Source organism: Typopeltis vanoorti, chromosome 23, assembly GCF_054136105.1.
Source record: "Typopeltis vanoorti isolate ZY-2024b chromosome 23, IOZ_Tvanoo_1.0, whole genome shotgun sequence".
In the NCBI taxonomy this organism is placed as follows: domain Eukaryota; kingdom Metazoa; phylum Arthropoda; class Arachnida; order Uropygi; family Thelyphonidae; genus Typopeltis; species Typopeltis vanoorti.
In genome coordinates this window covers 7,209,551-7,230,445 of record NC_143571.1, presented here as the reverse complement: position 1 = coordinate 7,230,445, position 20,895 = coordinate 7,209,551, and the positions used below count along the sequence as shown (strand labels likewise).

The 20,895-nt window shown below is 37.5% G+C and overlaps 1 protein-coding gene across 3 annotated transcripts in view; it reads right to left on the bottom strand.

Moving 5' to 3' along the window:
* LOC150093599 (NEDD4-like E3 ubiquitin-protein ligase WWP1) overlaps positions 1-19,740 on the bottom strand; it is a 356,729-nt gene extending 336,989 nt beyond the window's left edge. For 2 of the 3 annotated variants that reach the window (XM_090412558.1, XM_090412559.1), the window contains exons 1-2: positions 19,603-19,740; positions 3,464-4,120 (exon numbers count right to left, since the gene is read on the bottom strand). In XM_090412558.1, coding sequence (XP_090268684.1) covers positions 3,464-4,120; positions 19,603-19,612 — 667 coding nt within the window. In that variant the 5' untranslated portion in view covers positions 19,613-19,740. The remainder of the gene's footprint in view (positions 1-3,463; positions 4,121-19,602) is intronic. The other variant, XM_090412560.1, reaches the window with a different exon arrangement.
* Between the last annotated feature and the right edge of the window lie 1,155 nt (positions 19,741-20,895).

Here is a 20,895-nt window from a genome sequence, read left to right as displayed (position 1 = left end):
GCAATCCTCTGTGTTACCTTCAACACCTTTGGAATATGTCCCCAAAATTTCAGATTTCTATCAATCATCAACCCCAAATCTCTTGTCTCCCCTACTTCCTCCAGTATAACTCCTCCCATAGAAAATGCAGCATCCCATCGATGTTTCCCAAACCTCAAGACCTTGCATTTTGCTGCATTAAACTTGATACCCCCATTCATTTGCCCATCTATCTAGCTTATTCAAATCCTCTTGCAAGGTTACCACATCTGTACTATTACTAATAATCCTTCCAGGCTTCGCATCATCTGCAAACAACTGAATAACCCCTTGCAATCCACTTTCAATGTCATTGATATAAAGGTTAAACAATATAGGTCCTAGTACTGAGCCCTGTGGGACCCCATTTCTATCCCTCTGCCTTCTTGAAACTGCTCCACCATACACAACTCTCTGATACCTATCAGACAGCCAATCCTGAATCCAATTGACCAATCTGATATCCAGACCCATGTGATGCAACTGAAATATCAGCTAATCATGTGGCACCCTGTCAAATGCCTTCACTAAGTCTCAGAAAATTGCAATATATGCCTTTCCATCATCTAATGTACTTGTAACTTTACATAACATTTAATTTATTAATAATATGTTATGTATAAAAGGCTAGCATATTGCTAAAACAAAAGCGCCCTTTTACAAATCAATGTTGACTCTCACAGATAACATTACCCTCATCTGCCCAATGCTGTATACAGTCCCTCACTACTTTCTCCACGATCTTAACAACTACTGATGACACACAAACTGGCCTATAATTAGACACTTCCAGTCTGTTACCACCCTTATGCAATGGCACTATCTTACCTTCTTTCCATTCCCTGGGCACCTTTCCGGCAGCCAGACTTTCATTGAAAAGCAAGGTTAAAGGCACTGTCAGTTCCCTAGCACATTCTCTCAAAACTCGTAGTGAAATACCATCCAGTCCCAAAGCTTTACTGACATCCAGAGTACTCAGTATCTGAAACACACTCTCCTCCTGTACCTCCAGACCTCGTACCAGTCCTATCCCTCTAGCATTAAAACTGACTCCTCTAGGATGAAATACTCCAATAAAGTGTTCATTGAACAATTCCACTATGTCCTCTGCATCAGTCACTCTATTCCCATTTTTATCACACAATATCATTCTTCCATAGTCATTTCTCCTCCTACTGGACACTCAGCTAAAAAATTCAGTACAATTTTCTTTGGATCTTAGGGCCAATCTCTTCTCATATTCCAGTTTCGCTTTCCTTACCACACTAGTCACTCTTCTGGCCTGTGTCTTATATTCCTCATGCATCTTCTCTTCACCTGTCTCCTTATATCTCTTCCATAGCCTCTTTTTCGCATGCAATTCCTGTTTAATATTGTTTGTCGTCCACTTTACTCCAAATTGTGTTCTCTTCTTGACTCGTGGTATACAACTTACCATTGCTGCTAACAAATATTCTTTCACAATTTCCCACACCCTAATGATATCCCGGCCTTCCAATTCCTCCCTCCATGAAACTTCCCAAAGTTGACATCTAAGACTATTATAATCTCCGGCTTTATAATTCCACATAAGTTCCCATCTCTTTGATACTCCTGCATGTCTATTCATTTTCCAAGTCAAAACCATGTGGTCACTCTCTCCAACTGGTGGGAGAGATGTCATCTCAGTTATTATCAACTCTTCTGATGCTATAACCAAATCCAAAACTTCCGAACCTTTTGTTCCCTCTGCTACATGTTGCCTAAGTCATTTGTCCCTCAAGAATTCCAGAAATTCCATTCCCCTATTGCTACATGGATCTCCCTCTCTCCAATTTATACTACTGTAGTTAAAATCTCCCATAACAATCATTCTTCTTGCACTTGCCAAACTTAACTGTCTAAACATCTCCTGGTCCCCATCATCTGTGCTCCTGGGTCTGTAGCAACACTCCACTAAATATCCTGTCTTGCCCACCTCTACTTCACACCATATGCTTTCAAAATCATTTGTCTCACTTCCTTCCAAAGCCTCCAATCTTAGATGACATAGGTCATCACTTATCATAAGCAGTACCCCACCACCATGCTTTCCTCTCCTATCCTGACGAAAAATACTGTACCCAGCGACTTCTATTCTTGTTATTATATCCCCTTCTGTCAACCACGTCTCAGTGATCCCAATAACTTTTGGCCAGGCTGATGCTATCTGTGCCATCAATTTCTTTCCCTTATTCCGAATACTCCTGGCATTAGTATAAAGCATATAAATACCATTGTTTCTATACCCAGCATTATTCCTTCTAGACTCCACTGGGCTCGGTGTTACCTGATGTCGTTTCCCTTCTCCCAAGTATCCATTCCCACAAGAGGCCACCCCTGCTCTCATCCTCCCTGGGACATACTGACTCGTTCAGAACAGCAATCACTCCAGATGCCTAAGTCCTTCCTCATTCAAATGGCAGTCTCTCATATAAAATTCTTCTCTTTCCTGAAACGGACTCCAAGCATCCACATATACTAGTCCTCTCTTGTCACACAATCTCGCTATTATGCCATTCAATATCACCGCTCTTCTGCTCAGCTCATCATTATCATACCTAGGCAACATGCACACTATTTTTCCTCTTTCTGTCTTCTTCCATACAGCCTCAAGCAAAAAGCTCATATCTCTCGCTGCCCGACTTACATTGCCACTCAAGTCATTTGTTCCTACCATCAATCATATCATCCACCATTTCACCTCTCTTAATTGCCATAGTCACCCTTTCTATTGTTCCTCCTGGCAAACACTCCTCATGCATCCTATCTTGAACACCACAAATCATTGAGTTGCCATACATTATATCTCTTACCATTCCCTCTCTCCTATTGTTTCCATTCTCTCCTCTTCTTTCATTCCTATAGGTCTCTCTCATTCCCTCTCCTCTATATATGATTGAGACATATAAGCTAGTCAGAGATCAGGTTGACACGGAAGGTTTTTCATAGAATGGGAGAGAGGGGAGTAGAACAAGAGGCAATTGCTGGAAACTGTATAAAGAGGGCGTGAGCAGAGGAGTGAGGAGTAGGTTCTTTACATGGAGTGTGGTTGGTGAGTGGAATACATTGCTTGAGTGTGGTGTGAATGCAGACACATTAAATCATTTTAAGGAAAGATGGATGAGCACTGTGTGCAATAATGTGTACCTCCCATGATGAGTATCTGACTCCATGGAGGTCAGATGTAATAATAATAATAATAATAAATCTCTACATTGTCATTTCCAGAAACCACAAAATGAGTTTTGCTAATTTATATTTTGCTCTGTGTTCTTAGAAGGTTTTATCTTTATTATTTGAAAAATCAAATGACATTTTGCTCAAGAAATGTACAATACATTAATAATTATTTCTAATAATATTAAAAATTATATTTTATCTACAATTATACTTTATAATTGTATAAATAGCAAAGCATTCTTACTTTTTGATTCTTCTCTGTTTTGCTGATTTATGCTTGTTTCACTCTGCATTCTTAGAAATGGTTTATCTTTTTTTTTTGAAAAATCAGCTGATTTTTTGCTTAACAAAATGTATTTTAAAATCCTCTTGTTATATCTACTTAGAATTCCACTTAGTCCATTATAATTATCATCCTCCATCTTTTGCACATGTACAAATGGTTGGATATCCAGTAATTCATCATTTGGTTCATTGCTTTCAGTTGAAAGTATATTAAGCCTACTGTTATCTCTACTAATTTGGTTAGGTACAAGTGGCTGCATATTCTGTAGCTCTTCATTCAATTCATTCTGTTCATTACTAAGTTTGCTATGGTGGTTTTCCTCACTGATTTTGCTAGGTACAAGTAGTTGCATATTCAGTAATTTATCATTTGGTTCATTCCTTTCAATTGAAAATATATTAAGCCTGCTGTTATCTCCACTAATTTGGTTAGGTACAAGTGGTTGCATATTCTGTAGCTCTTCATTCAATTCATTCTGTTCATTACTAAGTTTGCTGTGGTGGTTTTCCTCACTAATTTTGCTAGGTACAAGTAGTTGCATATCCACTGATTCAATATTCTGTACCTTAGATGTATCACAAATCTCTGTAGTTGGCTTCTGTTGGCTAGATGATGCTGTTAATGAAAATTTAAAAGAACTTTAAAAACCACATAAACTAACTGACACAGAACTGAGTGAGGTATCTAGCTAGAATATCTTGGGCAAGAAGGAATAATAATGAAAACAATAAATATTGGCAAGTGGATGAAAACAGTAATATGGATAGATGAAAACAATAACATGGATAGATGGAAACTATAACATGAATGAATAATATCTGTCAACATCTCTGTTGTAACTATGTATAGGGAGAGAAATAAGACCGGATAGTATGTTACAATGTTGCTCTTTCAGTGTGGTTAAAACTGGAGGGAGAGAAAGAGAGAGAGTGACAGAGTGACAAGTGGTACACAACTAGTACACATGCCAGAAGCATTAGATATAGGGGAATGAGTTTGCAGCTTTACTTTATTCAAAAATTATTTTATTTGTAGCAGTGAAACATGGTTTCACTGCTGGAAATAAAATAATTACAATGCTACAAAGAATAAGATATACCTGTATTTAGAAATAGATAGGTATCATCATATTAAGGGACAACATAACCAGGAGCAAGATTATTTATCATTATGTTCTCTCAGAGGTAGAAAATCAGAATGAAAACAGGCTAACATAATTGCATTGAAAGTGTATGGTGCAGGGCAGAGATAAACACAACAATGTGTTGAGTAATATTTTGATACAGATGTGGACCTGTAAAGAGTAGGAGAAAATAAGGGAATGCTGAAGTAAATTTGCTGAATAAATGCAAAGGGTTAAGATCAAAGAATATGATGTGAACAAAATATCAGTGGCCTCAAGAAAGACAGTGATATATATGGAATTATAAGATAGGAGATCATGATAGTCTCAAGAGACTTTTGGAAATGCAACGGCTGGAAGTTATTGGTAGGAAGGAAAGAAATATATCTTCAAAGCTACTTTAAGAAACCTTTTGAGTTAGCTGTGAGGAACTGTATGCCTAAGGTTAGGAAGGATAAATAAAGTTGAAGTGAAATGTCTGAACTAAGCCAGTAACTAGGAGTTTCATAAGAAAAGGTATCTATGGAAGATATATAAAAGGGGAGAGACATCAATCAAAAATCATCATCATCAGTACAAAATTAGTACAACAAAATACAACTTAGAACAAGATATGAATCTAGCAAAGAAAGAGAAATTAGCCCTTTCCTGGGGGGGGTTAGAAAAAGAGGTTTATGTGGCCAAAAAAAAAAAAAAAAAGCTAGAGTGACTTTACATGTGTGAAAATGGTAAACCTAACTAGTAATAGTAACTAAGTGGTGAAAGCATTATTTAGTGATAACTTTGCTAAGACAGCAAAGTGTTCACTAAAAAAACAGTATTTCTATTGGAAAGAAAGCTGTATTGAATAGGATTTTGCCATGTGTTTTAAAAGAGTGTGTCAGGGAACTGACTGCACCATTTGACTTGGTTATTTAATAAGGCCTTCTCTTGCATGAATACTAATGAAGTGGAACGAAATTAAAATAGTGTCAATGTCAGTAAAAAAATAATGGGCAACACTGAAATTCAGACCAATTGGAATTACGAGATCATTTATTAAAGTTTTTGGCAAGGTTGGTTAAGACTAGGATACAGGAATGGATGGAAATGTGACTTTTTGTGAGAGTGAGCATGGATTTGTTAAGAAATAGTAATGCAATTACTGTGTTATAAAATGTGACCAGTAATCTGTTCACATTTTATAACAGAGTAATGGCAGGCATTGATAAGAGGAATGAATGAGTGTGTGTGTGTGTATAATCATCACCTTCCTGATATGTACCTAGAAGGGTATGCAGAATACAATGACAGTACTAAATGATTAATTTTATTACATCTTCTATCAACCATTTTTCATCTAAATTAGTCCATTACTTGTCGGCAATCCAATATTGTCATATCTAATATTTCAGTCTTCTAGGGCAGTGCTGACTGAATCAAATTCACTTAGATCTTGATCTCCCTCTTGGATCTTTTTTCTGCCATCTTGGGATCAAACACCTGATTTGCTAACCTTTCCTTATCCATTTTGTATAGGTGACCATACCACATTAGCTTAGCTAAGCTCACACATTCTTAAATGCTAACAATGACAGGTTCCTTCCTAATGTATTCATTTTTAATACGATTTTGCCATTTGTTCACTCCCCTAATTTTCTCAGTACTCTCATCTCTGTGGTCTCTAGTCTTTGATCAAGTACTTTGTTTCTAACCCAACTCTCAGATTCATAACTTAAGGTTTGAACAGTGTCTTATATACTGCTAGATTGGTGTATTGGCTAATTTCTCTCTTATTCCATATAAATTTATTCAACTGGCTCCCCACCATACAAGCTTTGCTTATTCTGTGGCCTATTTCTCTAAACTTCTAACTTCAAAGATCATTATGATATACATGTTGCTGGTCAAGTGGGCCTCCCATGATGAGTCTGTTGACTCCATGGAGATTACCAAAAATAATAATATTTCCATATTTAATTTGCCATCTGCTCTAAAATCTCTGCCTTTTAGTTGAAATATTTTGCTTGTACTATAGGTTCCTGCAGCTGAAGTTTTCTATGTTCCTGCCTATTTTCATAATTTTTTATATTTTTTTATTGCTGACTTTCATAACCAGATTTGTTGCAGCTGTTATTCAGTTTTAGTCAGAGAATTCTAGACTTGCATGGGATTTATTTATGAGTACAACAACATCATCTTCATAATGCAGAGTATTTGTTTGATATTTCTCATTCCGATATTATGTTTAACAACACTTTGTCTCATAATTTTTATAATCGACCAACCTTTGCTGGCAAAGGTTGGTCAATTGGTAGAGCCTCTGCTATTAATGGCTCACGCAAAAAGTTAAGCAAGTCTGAGCATGGTTAGTAGTTGGAAGGGATCAATCATTTAATGCTATTGGCACACTCTCCCTCGATGAGTCTTTGGACTCGCTGGAGGTGTCAAAGAATAATAATAATAATAATAATAATAACAATGCAATCGATATAGATGATTAATAAGAGTGGAGATAGTATGCACTCATCTTACACCTGATTTTACATCAAATCAGTTTCCTGTATTTCCTTCAATTCTACAGTGTTGATTCACAACTTAAATATAGACTATACATTTCTCTTATAATGTTTATTATTACATTCCATTACTTGTATAATTTTGAAGTGTCTCCTTTGCACCTTTCCATATGTAATTGTAGTATTTTGGAAAGCTTTTTCTCTTGACACCTTAGCATATGTTTTTTCCATATCTACAAAACTTAAGCACACATCCTTGTTGAATTTCTGCAATTTCTCAACTATTTGTCATAAAGTGAAAATCAACCTCTATATGGTCTGACCCCAACTTGTTCCTCTCCAAGTTTCTCTTCAACAATTGTTTCTTCTCAAGTATGCTTGCATAAAACATACTCAGTAGAGGAATTCCTATGTAATTCTACATTTAGTTTTATTTCCCCCTTTTTAGATGGGAACTATGATAGCTCTACTATAATCATCTGGAATTCGACTTTCTTGAATCTTGAATAATAATGATAATAATTATTATTATTATTATTACCCCAAGACCTCATGGAGTCAAAGACTCATCTGGGAGGTCCTTTTATCACACACATAGATCATCACACCGTTTCTTAAACACACTCAAACTCCTTGCAGACACCACACTCTCAGGCAAGGCATTCCAATCATTTACAACTCTGCACGAGAAAAACCTGCCTCTCATTCCCCTACTCACACCTTCTTTATACAGTTTCCAGGGATGACCTCTGGTTCTCCCCCCCCCCCCCCGATCTCCCACTATTTTCTGTAGAACTTCTTCAGCATTGATTCCTATAACAACCCCTTACCAACTTGTAGGTCTCTATCATATCTCCCCTCTTCCTCCTGTCCACCAGACTCTGCATAATATCTACAATAGTTCTGTCACTGCTTGTTTCATTTAGCAATCTTTCAAAGTAATTACTCCATAAATTCCAGAGTATCTTCAATTTCAGTTTTTGCGTCACCTCTAACATTGTTGATTTCTTTTACAGTAGTGCTCTTTCCTCCATTTCTAAGCTTTTAACAATGTGAACACATTTTGCCAACTTCCTGATATTCATCTTCTATATCATAGGCCAATCAATATATCAAGAGTGCACTGTTAAGGTTTCAGAGAAGTTGGAAAAAATCAGAATTCAGGACTGGGTAGACAGAAATATGATATTTTATAAGGGGCAACATGGTTTTGTGAGGGATAGGCCACACTTCAGTAATATATTTACTTTCTATAATAAAGTATCAATGGAGTTGAATAAAGGAAATGCTTACTTGGTGATACTGCTGCACTTTGCAAAGGCATTTGATAGGATTCCACATGGCACTATGTTGCATAAATTACAGCAAATGGGAATGGATCAAAAGCTGGTGATTTGGATTAGACAGTGGCTGATGGACAGATGCTATTATGAAGAGAGACCTCCAGAGAGTCAGAGACTCATCTAGGGAGGTCCCATAGATACTACACCCACCAACACACACACACACACACAACATCCAATGACAATCCATTCCAATCATGCACCACTCTTATGAGAGAAATACCTAGCTCTCACTCCTTTCTTGAACCCATTTATTTTCAGCTTCCAAGGATGCCCTCTCATCCTTTCTTGATAAAATGTAAAATTCCATCAACTGAAATCCTGTATAACCATTTAGAAGATTGTAAGTCTCGATGATATCACTCCCTCTTTCTCCTGTTGGATAGTGTATGCAATCTACAAATTCTCAATCTGTCTTCATAATCAGTATCACACAATCCTGATATAATTTTTAACACTCTCCTTTGCACTCTCTCCACTGTATCAGAATCACCACAGAAACCAGGAGACCAGACCTGTGCACAATAGTCCAAGGGAGGTCTTATCAAAGACTTGTAAAGCTGCAAAATGACATCCTTATCTTTACATGTCAAAGTTCATTTCAGAATTGCAATTATTCTCTGAGTTGTATTGGCAAACTTTGCTATATGGCCCTTGACTTTCAAATTTCAATCTACTAAAACTCCAAGATCCATAGCCTATTCAGTTTCTTCTAGCATAATCCCACCAATATAATGTCATTGCATATTTAATCTGAATGAAGTGCATAATTTTACATTTACTAACATGAAACAGAGGGCCATTTTCTAATGCCCACAATTCCAGCCTATTCAAATCATTCTGCAAGTACTGCATATCAGCAGCATTCCTGATTACCCTACTTATCTTTGCATCATCAGCAAATAGCTGTATATCGTCTATCAAATCTTTCCCAATGCATTAATGTATTGAAGATTGAATAACAGTGGACATGGCCCCTAAACTTCAACTTCCTATCTATTAACACTCCAAGATCCCTAGCCTCATTAGTTTCTTCTAGCCTAATCCCACCAATATAATATGACATTGAATATCTAATCATGCCGATGTGAATGACTTTACATTTACTGATATTGAACTGATACCAATTTTCCCATGCCCACAATTCCAGCCTATTCAAATAAATTTTAAAAGAGGTATACTGTGAGTAGACACATATTGCTACAAAATTAAATTTCCTAAAAAAATGAAAGTTTTAAATAAGTTTTAAAATTTTTTTTTTTTTTTTTAGGAAATTTATTTTTGTAGCAATATGTCTACTCATGGTATACCTCTTTTAAAACTTATTTGAAACTCATCACCGTCCCAGTCAAAAGGCAGGAACTATTAAAACACTGGTTTATCGGGCCTACTCCTTTTGTTCTTCAGACGATCTTTTACAGAAAGAACTGAAATATATTACTTCTTCCTTTCTATCTAATGGCTATAAGAATTGCTTCATTAAAAGAACTTTGAGTAGTTTTAATATGTCTTCCTCTTCAAACACAGAAGAAATAACGCGCATTCCTATCCCTTATGTACAAGCATCAGTGAACGTATAGCAAAAGTTTTAAAACCACTGAATATTTTTGTTGCCTTTCGACTGTTTAGAAAAATCTCCACCTTTCTCACTTCTCCTAAGGACAAGCTTCCACATCTTAATCATCCAAGTGTCTACCAGATTCCGTGCTCTTGTGGATTATCTTATTTCGGACAAACGGGAAGATTATTCGGCTAGAAGAATACCAATCTTATATTGAATACTTTTCAGGTTTAAAGTATTCAATATAAGATTGGTATTCAATATAATATTAGAACACCAATCTTATATTGAATACTTTAAACCTGAAAAGTCTGGACTTGCAAAACATGCCATCTTCACTAGATATAGAGTTCATTGGAGAAAGACAAGAGTTCTTCACAAAAGTCGGTTCCTCATGGAACTCCTTTATAAAGAAACGTGAAACTCTGCTTCATTCTCCTAACTTAAACAGATCCGACGGCTTACGTCTGTCCCCTTTATGGGAGATAGTACTTTACAAATCATCTAATCTTTCCTAACTTTTTATTGTATTGATTTTTTTTTTTTTTAAGGAAATTTATTAACCTTTTTGCACCAGCTACTTATGTGGTGCTTTTTGGAATTGTCAGTTATTGTTTAATTTGAACTTAATATGTACTGAAGATGCCTGTTGCCTGTGACACACAGGCGAAAATTATACTATTAAATAATCTTTGTACATGAGTTTTTTCTGTTATTAATTTTGTAGCCTATTCAAATCATTCTGCAAAGACTGCATATCAGCAGCATTCCTGATTACCTTACCTATCTTTGCATCATCAGCAAATAACTGTATGTTGCTTGTCAAATCTTTCCTAATATCATTAATGTACAGATTGAATAACAGTGGACCAAGCACTGATCCTTGTGGTACACCACTGGTTATTTTTTTTATTTTTATTATTTTTTTAATTAATCTTTGTACTGGTTATTGGCAGTACTATCCAGACATCTCGTCCAGACTTGATATAGGCCTAAGCCTTTACAAGTGTTTTACCCTATGCCTGTTCTAGTTATCATTGTAGTCATTCTCTGGTGGCAACGCCATGCCACCAGTGTGCCCTGTAGGGTCCTCAAACAAAGAACTTTTATATCCTTCTGCGTAAGCCCAAGCTGTTTTAAGTCATTATAACTATTCGCACTCCATACGGCATGTAAAGAGATGGTGGCACTGGTAAACCTCGGAGTTGCTCCATGCTCCTCCCGTATCTTACTAACTAGATCTTGGTTATTTTTATAATAGTTTACTTTATTATTAAATATTGCAGACTCGCACCCCCATATACCACTTTTTGATATCTATCAGCTATCTCTTATCCGTGCTAATATTTTATAATCTAATCCCACATTCTCCAATTTGCGCAGCAGTCTTCCATACTGTATTCTGTCAGAAACTTGAGCAAAATCCAAAAGTATCATGGTATCCATTCCTCCTTGTCTAGTTCAATCGTAACATCATAATAGAATGTGAGCAAGTTCCTAAAACATGACATCCCTTAGTAAATTCATGCTGTTCATTGCAAAGTAGAGATTCTCTGTCAACCCATTTCTGAATGCAAGCCCTAATCAAATTTTCCAAAATCTTCACTACCACTCCTGAGATACTGATTGGTTGATAGTTGGATATATAGGTCTCTACACTACCCTTGTGCAACAGAATTACCATACATTCTTTAAACTCCTGCGGAATGCTCCCTTTTCAGAGACTCAAAATTTGGACATCCTCTTATCATGCTAATATTTTATTATTATTATTATTATTATTATTATTTATATCGGTACTCCATGGAGTCAAAAGAGTCATCGCAGGAGACTCACTCTATTCATTAACACAATATCTATCATACATCTCTTTAAACCTATTTACTTTTGGGGGTGCTCGCAACCACCTCTGGCAACCCATTCCACTCATTCACTCTTCTCCAAGAAAATAACCTAGTCTGCATACCCTAACTAATCTCACTCTTAGACAGCTTCCAAGTGTGATCCCTTGTTTTCCCCTACTCCCCTTGTATTGAAAAATTTCTTATGTGTAAATCTTACAGTATCTCTTTAGTAACTTATAAGTTTGAATCATCCCCTCTCCTCCACCTTTCAGCTAAACTCTGCAATCCAAACACTCTCAATCTATAATAAATTTAGTTTAATCCTTTATCCAAGTGTGAGCAAACAAAGTTTGCACCTGAAAGTATCTTCAGGACTGGGTTAAGGTGGTACTACACCAGGGCAACTCGTTGCAAAGGTGGAGCAAGCTACCAACACTCCTATCCTAGTATCTCCCATAATGCAAAACACATATCCTTGCGGATATGTCTAATGTTATGCATTAAGGGAAGGGCCACTACCCAGACCGGTTTCGACCTTTATTTTGAGGTCTCTTCAGTGGGAGCCAGGCCCAAGTCGAGATATCAGGAAGAAGCATTAGCAGGTCATCTCCACCTATAGGAATTGCCAATTGGTGTGCCACCCTTTTTTAATAAATTACTCTGGATTTAGAGAAAGATGTTGAAAGTTTATTTTCCACTTGGTTAGAGTATAATAAATTTAGTTTAATCCTTTATCCAAGTGTGAGCAAACAAAGTTTGCGCCTGAAAGTATCTTCAGGACTGGGTTAAGGTGGTACTACACCAGGGCAACTCGTTGCAAAGGTGGAGCAAGCTACCAACACTCCTGGTGTAGTACCACCTTAACCCAGTCCTGAAGATACTTTCAGGCGCAAACTTTGTTTGCTCACACTTGGATAAAGGATTAAACTAAATTTATTATACTCTAACCAAGTGGAAAATAAACTTTCATCATCTTTCTCTAAATCCAGAGTAATTTATTAAAAAAGGGTGGCACACCAATTGGCAATTCCTATAGGTAGAGATGACCTACTAATGCTTCTGCCTGATGTCTCCATTTGGGCCTGGCTCCCACTGAAGAGACCTCAATAAAGGTCGAAACTAGTCTGGGTAGTGGCCCTTCCCTTAATGCATTACATTAGACATATCCGCAAGGAGATGTGTTTTGCATTATGGGAGGATAGGAGTGTTGGTAGCTTGCTCCACCTTTGCAACGAGTTGCCCTGGTGTAGTACCACCTTAACCCAGTCCTGAAGATACTTTCAGGCGCAAACTTTGCTTGCTCACACTTGGATAAAGGATTAAACTAAATTTATTATACTCTAACCAAGTGGAAAATAAACTTTCACTCTCAATCTATACTCATAGGGAATATTACTCAGATCTGCCACCAACTTCGCCACTCGTCTCTGAATCCTCTCCACAACATCCTGATACTGAAGAAACATAGTGACAAAATCTATGCATATTAAACATGTGGCCAAATCATAGCCTTATAAAGAGGAATAATAATCTCCCTACCTTTATTTGTCAATGTGCTCTCTAGCATCCAAGTAATCCTCTAAGCTATTTTGCCAACTGTTACAATATGTCCTCTGAATTTCAAATCTCTATCCACCATCACCCCAGATTCCTAGCTTCATTGATTTCCTGTAAACTATTACCATCATTATGATACGAAATGTGTAATCTTTTCATCCCAAAGTGCATTATCTTACATTTTACAACACCGAATTGATAACCATTGTACTTTGTCCACACTGACAGTTTATTTAAATCATCTTATAAGATATCTACATCACCTTTTCAACTATTGCCCTTCCTAGTTTAGCATCATTGGCAAACAACTGAATGCCTCCCTTCACATCTTCTGCTTATATCATTAATATAAAAATTAAAGAATAGTCATCCTAGTACACGGCCCTGGGGCACTCTACTAGTCACCCTCGTTTGCCTTGATTCCACTTCACCATACACCATCCTCTGATGTCTGCTATCAGCCAACCCCACCCCTATTCATCCTCATATCCATTCCCATTTGCTACAAACAGTAGGAGAGAGGGAATGAGAAGAATGCAAGGGAACATTGGAACCAGGGATAGAGTGATGTCAGGAAGGCAGGTAGGTAGGGGAACACAGAGAGAAAGTGTTAGAGGAGAGAGAGAGAGAGAGTGAGGGATGGATGTGAGCAATCGAGGAACAGGGTGGTAAGAAGTGTAATGCATAGGGACTCAATGATCCGTTGTGTGCAAGATAGGATGTGTGAGGAGTGTCTGCCTGGAGGTAAGATAGAAAGTGTGGCTATGGCAATTAGGAGGAATGAAAGGTTGAATGAGATGATTGTGATGATAGGAACAAATGACTTGAGAGGTAATGTAAATTCGGCAGCGAGAGATATGAGATTCTTGCTTGAGGTTGTACAAAAGAAGATGCAGAGAGGAAAGATAGTGTGAGTGTATACTGCCATTTTCTTGGATTTAGCGAAGGCATTTGACAGGGTTCTGCATGATTAGCTGAAATTTATATTGCAGTACATGGGTTGGATGTCAGGTTGGTCAACTGGATTCAGGATTGGCTGTCCGATAGGTATCAGAGAGTTGTGTATGGTAGGGCAGTTTTAAGCAGTGGAGGGTTACAAGTGAGGTTCCACAGGCCTCAGTACTGGGACTTATATTATTTAACCTTTATATCAATGTCATTGCAGGGGATATTCAGTTGTTTGCGGATGATGTGAAGCTGGGAAGGGTTATTAGTAATAGTATAGATGGGGGTAGCCCTGCAAGAAGATTTGAATAAGCTAGACAGATGGGCAAATGAACGGGGGTATCGATTTAATGCAGCAAAATGTAAGGTCTTGAGGTTTGGGACACATTGATGGGAGGATGCATACTCAATTGGGGGAGCTATACTGGAGGGAGTAGAGGAGACAAGAGATCTGAGATTGATGATTGATAGAAACCTGAAATTCAGGTGACATATTGCAAAGGTGGTGAAGGTAACACAGAGGATTCCTGCGACGCTGACCTGCAATGATAAAGAGTTATCATCCCATTGTATAAGACCCTGATTGGACCACACTTAGACTACTGTTCTCAGATTTGGTTCCTAGGATTTGAAGGGGATAAATGAACTGTGAAAAGGGTACAAAGGAGGATAACAAAGATGGCTTCAGAACTCTACAATGTTAGTTATGAGGATCGGATGAGGGAATATGGCCTGCAGAGTTTTGTAGATAGAAGAAGGAGAGGCGATATGATTGAGACTTTTAAACTATTTATTTGTTTATTCGTATGGAGTTTCCTCCCTTTTTCTCCCCATCCCTATTGGGGCGAGTTGAGCCCCCTCATGATGGGTTAAGAATTTTTGGCTGTAGATCCGTGTGTTCATGGGGCCGGTTTGCTTGCTTGCAGTATGAAAAACCCCAGATAAACTGGGGGAAAAAACCCTGCTGTCCACGTCCAAGACCGGCTAACTTGGCTATGGCTGAGGAACATCCTTAAGCTCCTCACATCAATGACGGGAATCGAACCTAGGACACTCCTTCCCCAGGCATATGGTTGCGAAGCGCACAGTCACTTGGCTAACCGTGCAGACTTTTAAACTGTTGAGAGGTGGTTACAAGGTTGATAGTGTTGAGTTCTTTCGCTTGGTTGAATAGCAGGAAGGAGTGATGAGAAGGGGCCATCCCTGAAAGGTATGAAAGGAAACTGTTAGGGTGAGGAGCGGTTTCTTTACATGCAGGGTGGTTAAACCGTGGAATGCATTGCCTGATAGAGTGATGAGAGCGAGAACGGTCAATGAGTTTAAGGAACAGCATGATAGACTTTGTGTTTCCTAGGAGGGACCTCCCACGATGAGTCTTTTGACTCCATGGAGGCCTGAATAATAATAATATTAATAATAATAATAATAATGATAACTTATGTAATCGTTTTCCATGATCCATTCATTCTGTCAAATGCCTTTGCAAAGTTCAGCAGTATCAGGGTGTAGCCATTTCCTTTATTCATTTCTGCTGTCAGTTTATTATAAAATGTGAATAAATTACTGAGGCAGACCTACCTTTTACAAAGCCATGCACCTCCCCCTCCCCCCAATAGAGTATCACCTTCCTAACTACCCATTCCTGAATTTTACTTATAATCAACTTTTCCAATATATTAACCACCACTCCAGAGATACTAACTGGTCTGTAATTTGTTACTTCTGTCTTGGAGCCACCTTTATGTAATGGAACTATCTTACCTTTTTCCACTCCCTTAGAACCTTGCCAGAGCTGAGACTTATATTAAACAACATTGGTAGAGGCACTGCTAGTTCACTTGCACATTCTCATGCAGCTGTATTTACATTGATATTATTCAATATGCCGAATACCTTCAGTTCATTTATCTTAATGCTCACATCAGTCTCTGTCACCTTAGTAACTATAAAATCACCATCACCTGGATGATATACACTTGCAAAGTGATCACTCAGTAACTGAATATCTTTCCATATTCTTTCTCTTACTTGCCACATTGTGAAAAAACACTTTTGGATTTAATTTGGCCTGCTTAGCTAATTTTCTCTCAAAATCTAGTCCATACTAGTCAACTTTCTTGCTTATGCTTTATACTGCTCATAGGCATGCTGATCACCTTGTTGTTTACATTCCTTCAACAATGCTTTCTTTTTTTTGCAGCTCCTGCTTAATAGGCAACTGCTCCAAGTTGCCTCCTAAGGAAATTTGGAGCAGTTGCACATAAACTCTTTCTTGACTGAAATTTCCACATTTTAAGTAGCCTCCCAGGAAAGGATTGCATGGTCACTTTCCCTGATTGGAGGTAGAGTTACTACTGCAGTTATACATAGATCTTCTGATGCTGTTACCAGATCCAACACTCCCAAACTCCTGGTCCCTTCCATCACATGTTGTTTCAGGTAATCTGCTGATGCATGTCATCCACATTTCTTCTGTATCTTCTGGGTGTTCGGGATAAATTTGACAGTTTCGCAAGGAAAAAGAAAATCTTCTTTGTATCTATTAAATTTAATGAATTGACAAAAAAACATTACAGGCAGAGTTAATTACAATACTATCAACAAGATTTACTCAAAATAACCACCATTAGCATCGATCACAGCTTCAATTCTGCTTCGGAACCTTGAACAAGCTGATGCTACAGTCTCCCTGGGAAGGGCCGCAAAAACTGTTTTAATTTTATCCATTAACTGGGCTTTTGTATTACTGGAAGTGCGATTGGTGTCTTTTTCAACTGCGCCCCATACAAAATAATCCATGGGGTTAAGGTCTGGGGAGTTTGGAGGCCAAACATTTGGACTGGTGAAGTCGTAGAAATTTTCAGACAACCATTTTTGACTTTTCCCAGAGGTGTGGCAAGGGGCCGAATCCTGCTGCCATACATACGGCCTACCATTGGCTACCCTTGTTATCCAGGGCTTGACTACAGTTAGCAACTCCACGAACAAAGCCCGAATTCCAATGCCAGGGTTCTTCAACACCTGTTCCTGCAGATTTGCGAGGAATTCTGCTGTACGAACGCAATCAGATCGTCTGCTAGGGATCTTTCTTCTTGCTACATCCTCGTAGTCACCATTGCAAGTCTCTAGTTCATGCCTGATTGTTTTTACTGTATTCAGGGAGCATTGGGCAGCAGTCGTAATATCCTTATTTTGATGGCGGGCACGAATCATCATGATACAAGTTATTCTCTTCCATGATTCAGGTGGGGTCCAGCTATCCATCCTTTCTGACATCTTGTATATGAATGAAGAATGGTCCAAACTTTTAAATGAAGAGAAGTGTGTGTTAATGCATGTAACTTACGGAAAAATATAATTAATTATAAATATGTCAAATTTATCCTGAACACCCTGTATCTCCCATCCCATCCCATTAATTCTTCCCTTTTATATCAGGTTCAATAATCTGTCATGGCCATGTAACTTGGCTCCTTAGAAACCTGTTTACTGCTTATGATAGGGCAGTTAATCCTATCTGCATTGACTATGTCCATAAATTACATATGTCCTTGTGTCTGATCAGCTTGTTCAGGGCCGGCCTTCTCTATAATGGGAAACAGGTGCAAGAAACCTTTTGGGGCCCTAAAATATTTTTCAAAAGTAAAAATTAAAGGATTCAAAATAAACGTATTGTAAAACCTCTTACCTGCAAATGATTTTGGCACAGGAAAACAAAAAAAAATAACACATTCGAAATATAATATGTTTCCACAAATGTGAACCGTCTGTGGGGGCCATGTGCATTGCACCCATCTCACCCCGAGATGGCCGGCCCTGAGCTTGTTTCTGAGATGAAAACACAGGCCATCTCCCCTCCACATGAGACTGCTAACTCACATTTTGTTGAAAACCCTAATAAGTTATTTCCTTCCTAGACAGGATTCAAACCCAGGATTTTCAAAATTGAAGGACACCATGGAGACAGAGTTAGGGAGGCAGAGGAGGATCTGACTAGTAATAAAATAAAACTATAAACTATATATGTATATATATATATATAATTTGCTAAGTACTTTTATTCTCCTAAGGGTATAGTGAGACCATTTAGCCGTAGATAACTTTCAAAGACTAGATAGCCTCCAAGGTTGGGGAGTATGGCAGCCAACTGCCACTATCTTGTGGTCTTTAACCCTGACATTGTGTTATATTATCGTTGAAATATAGTGAATCTTGCAGTCGATTTTCTTCAGTTTAGAGGATGAAAAACTCGAGTTCCCGGGAGGAGAAAACAGATTACCAGTGTCAAAGATAGACTAACTAGGGACTTAATAGAAGAAAGGCTTAAATAAATAAATAAATAAAAGCTCTCCTGGTCGACAGGACAAATAAACATCTGTTATTGGTCAAGAGTTTACAATAATGATGCAAATTATTAAGGTGGTAAATGATTCCTACGACTTCTGAATAATTTGATTGTCTCTAATTGTTTCAAAATCCTGAAACGATTTAATCAAAAGCAGTGTGACAAATAAACATCCGGTATTGGTTTACAAAAATAATGCAAACGATTTTACAACTTCAGAATACAGTAATTTGATTATATCGTTTTAAATTCTTGCGACGATTTAAAAGCGAAACGTATACAAAAGTTGGAAGCTTAAATTGTGATTGTGTGAAGATGCAAAAATATACTACAGTATTCTAGGCCAAATTTAGATGTTATTAGACGAGCTACATCTTAGGGTCTCACATTACAAGGAGTCTATATCTCAGTATAGATAACCCACAATTTGTAATGAGAGGGGACCATTTAAAATTCTAGTTTCGGGACCAAAAGAACCTTAAATCTGGCCCAGGAAGATTAAGATGTTAACAGTCTATCGGAAAAAGTTCACAGTCCAGGTGTTACGATGAACATTGATTGCTCTCTCCAATAATATTTATTAATAAGCTTTTTATTCTCCCCACAAATAGCATAACTATTCCCATGCGCACTTCATTGTCTAAATAACAACATTAATTTTTATTCCCACTTTATAAGCTTGTATTGGACCATATAAAAATTATATTCCGAAAAAACTTTCTCTCGAATGGAGGTTGTCCATTGAATTTGTACGAAAATTTGTACCATATTGTAAGTTTATATTTATATCATATAGAACGATATTCTAAAACACTGCCACTGGAATGGAGGTCTGTCAGTTGCATTTATACAAAATAAGTAATTTATAATATTCAACATACCACACTCCATTAGTTATATTCTGAGAATTTAGAAACTACAAATTTAGATAACTTAATAATGAGGGAAAAAAATTATCCTAATACTGGCAAGCATGGTTAACATGCTTCAGAAGTATATGAAAAATATAAGAAAATAAAAAGTTCAAATTCGAACCTAACGAGAGAAATATAAATAAATAAATAAAATAAAATATAAAAAAGCGCGCTATTAGTGTAGTAGTAATCATGATTTTTTTTAATATGTTGAATCGCTACTTCATTACAGCACAATTTTAGCAGATGAAATCCAAAGCTTTAATGAGTAGTCCTGATGGGCAATTTAATTTCTGAGTGGGATGCTAATTAGGACTGAAGTTAGTAAAGGCGTTTATAATCGTAAATAATAAACAAATAAATCGCCTCAGTGGACCCAGTTATTCGCCATATCTTTCTCTTAAAATATATTTTAGAGGATATACAAAAATGAGAGGAAACAGGTTTTGAGAAACTATTTTACATAGTATACTATTTCAAGCATTGTACAGCAAATCAAAATTTCTAGTTTACGTGAGTTTTGCATGTTTCCTGAAGTAGAAATAACTAGGCCGTTCACTGTTGTGCATTTTTTTAAAAAATATTCTTGTTAAATGTATTATATAAATAATACATAATGTGATTTTGAGGGACTTTTGAATGAGGAAAATGGAAGGACTCACCGAGAAGATGGACAGCCTTCTGAGGGGATGGTGCAGAACATCATTAGAGTGGAAGTGACAGAGGCCATGAAGAGGATGAGACATGGAAAATCGGTGGGTCCCGACAGGATTCCAGTGGAGGCATGGAAGGTACTGGGGGAAGAGGGAATTGACCTGCTATGGGACCTGTTCATGAAAGTTTGCCAACAGGAAAATATACCCAAGGAATGGAGTGAGAGTACTCTTGTCTCCTACAAGGGTAAAGGGGATGCACAAGACTGTAAAAATTACAGAGGAATAAAGTTGATGTCCCACACAATGAAAATCTTAAAAAGGGTTCTTGATAGAAGATTGAGGAAGGAGGTCGAGATTGCAAAGGAACAATTTGGCTTCATGCCTGGTAGATCAACAACAGATGCTATCGTTGGGTTACGGCAGATGATGGAAAAGTTTCGAGAGAAACAATGGGAGCTACATCTGGCATTTATTGATCTGGAGAAAGCATACGATAGAGTGCCTGAGAGTGTCTGAGGGAGAAGAAGGTTCCGGAGAAATATGTCAGGTTGGTACAGGAGATGTACAGAATTTGTGAAAACAAGTGTTCGGACCTGTCTGGGAC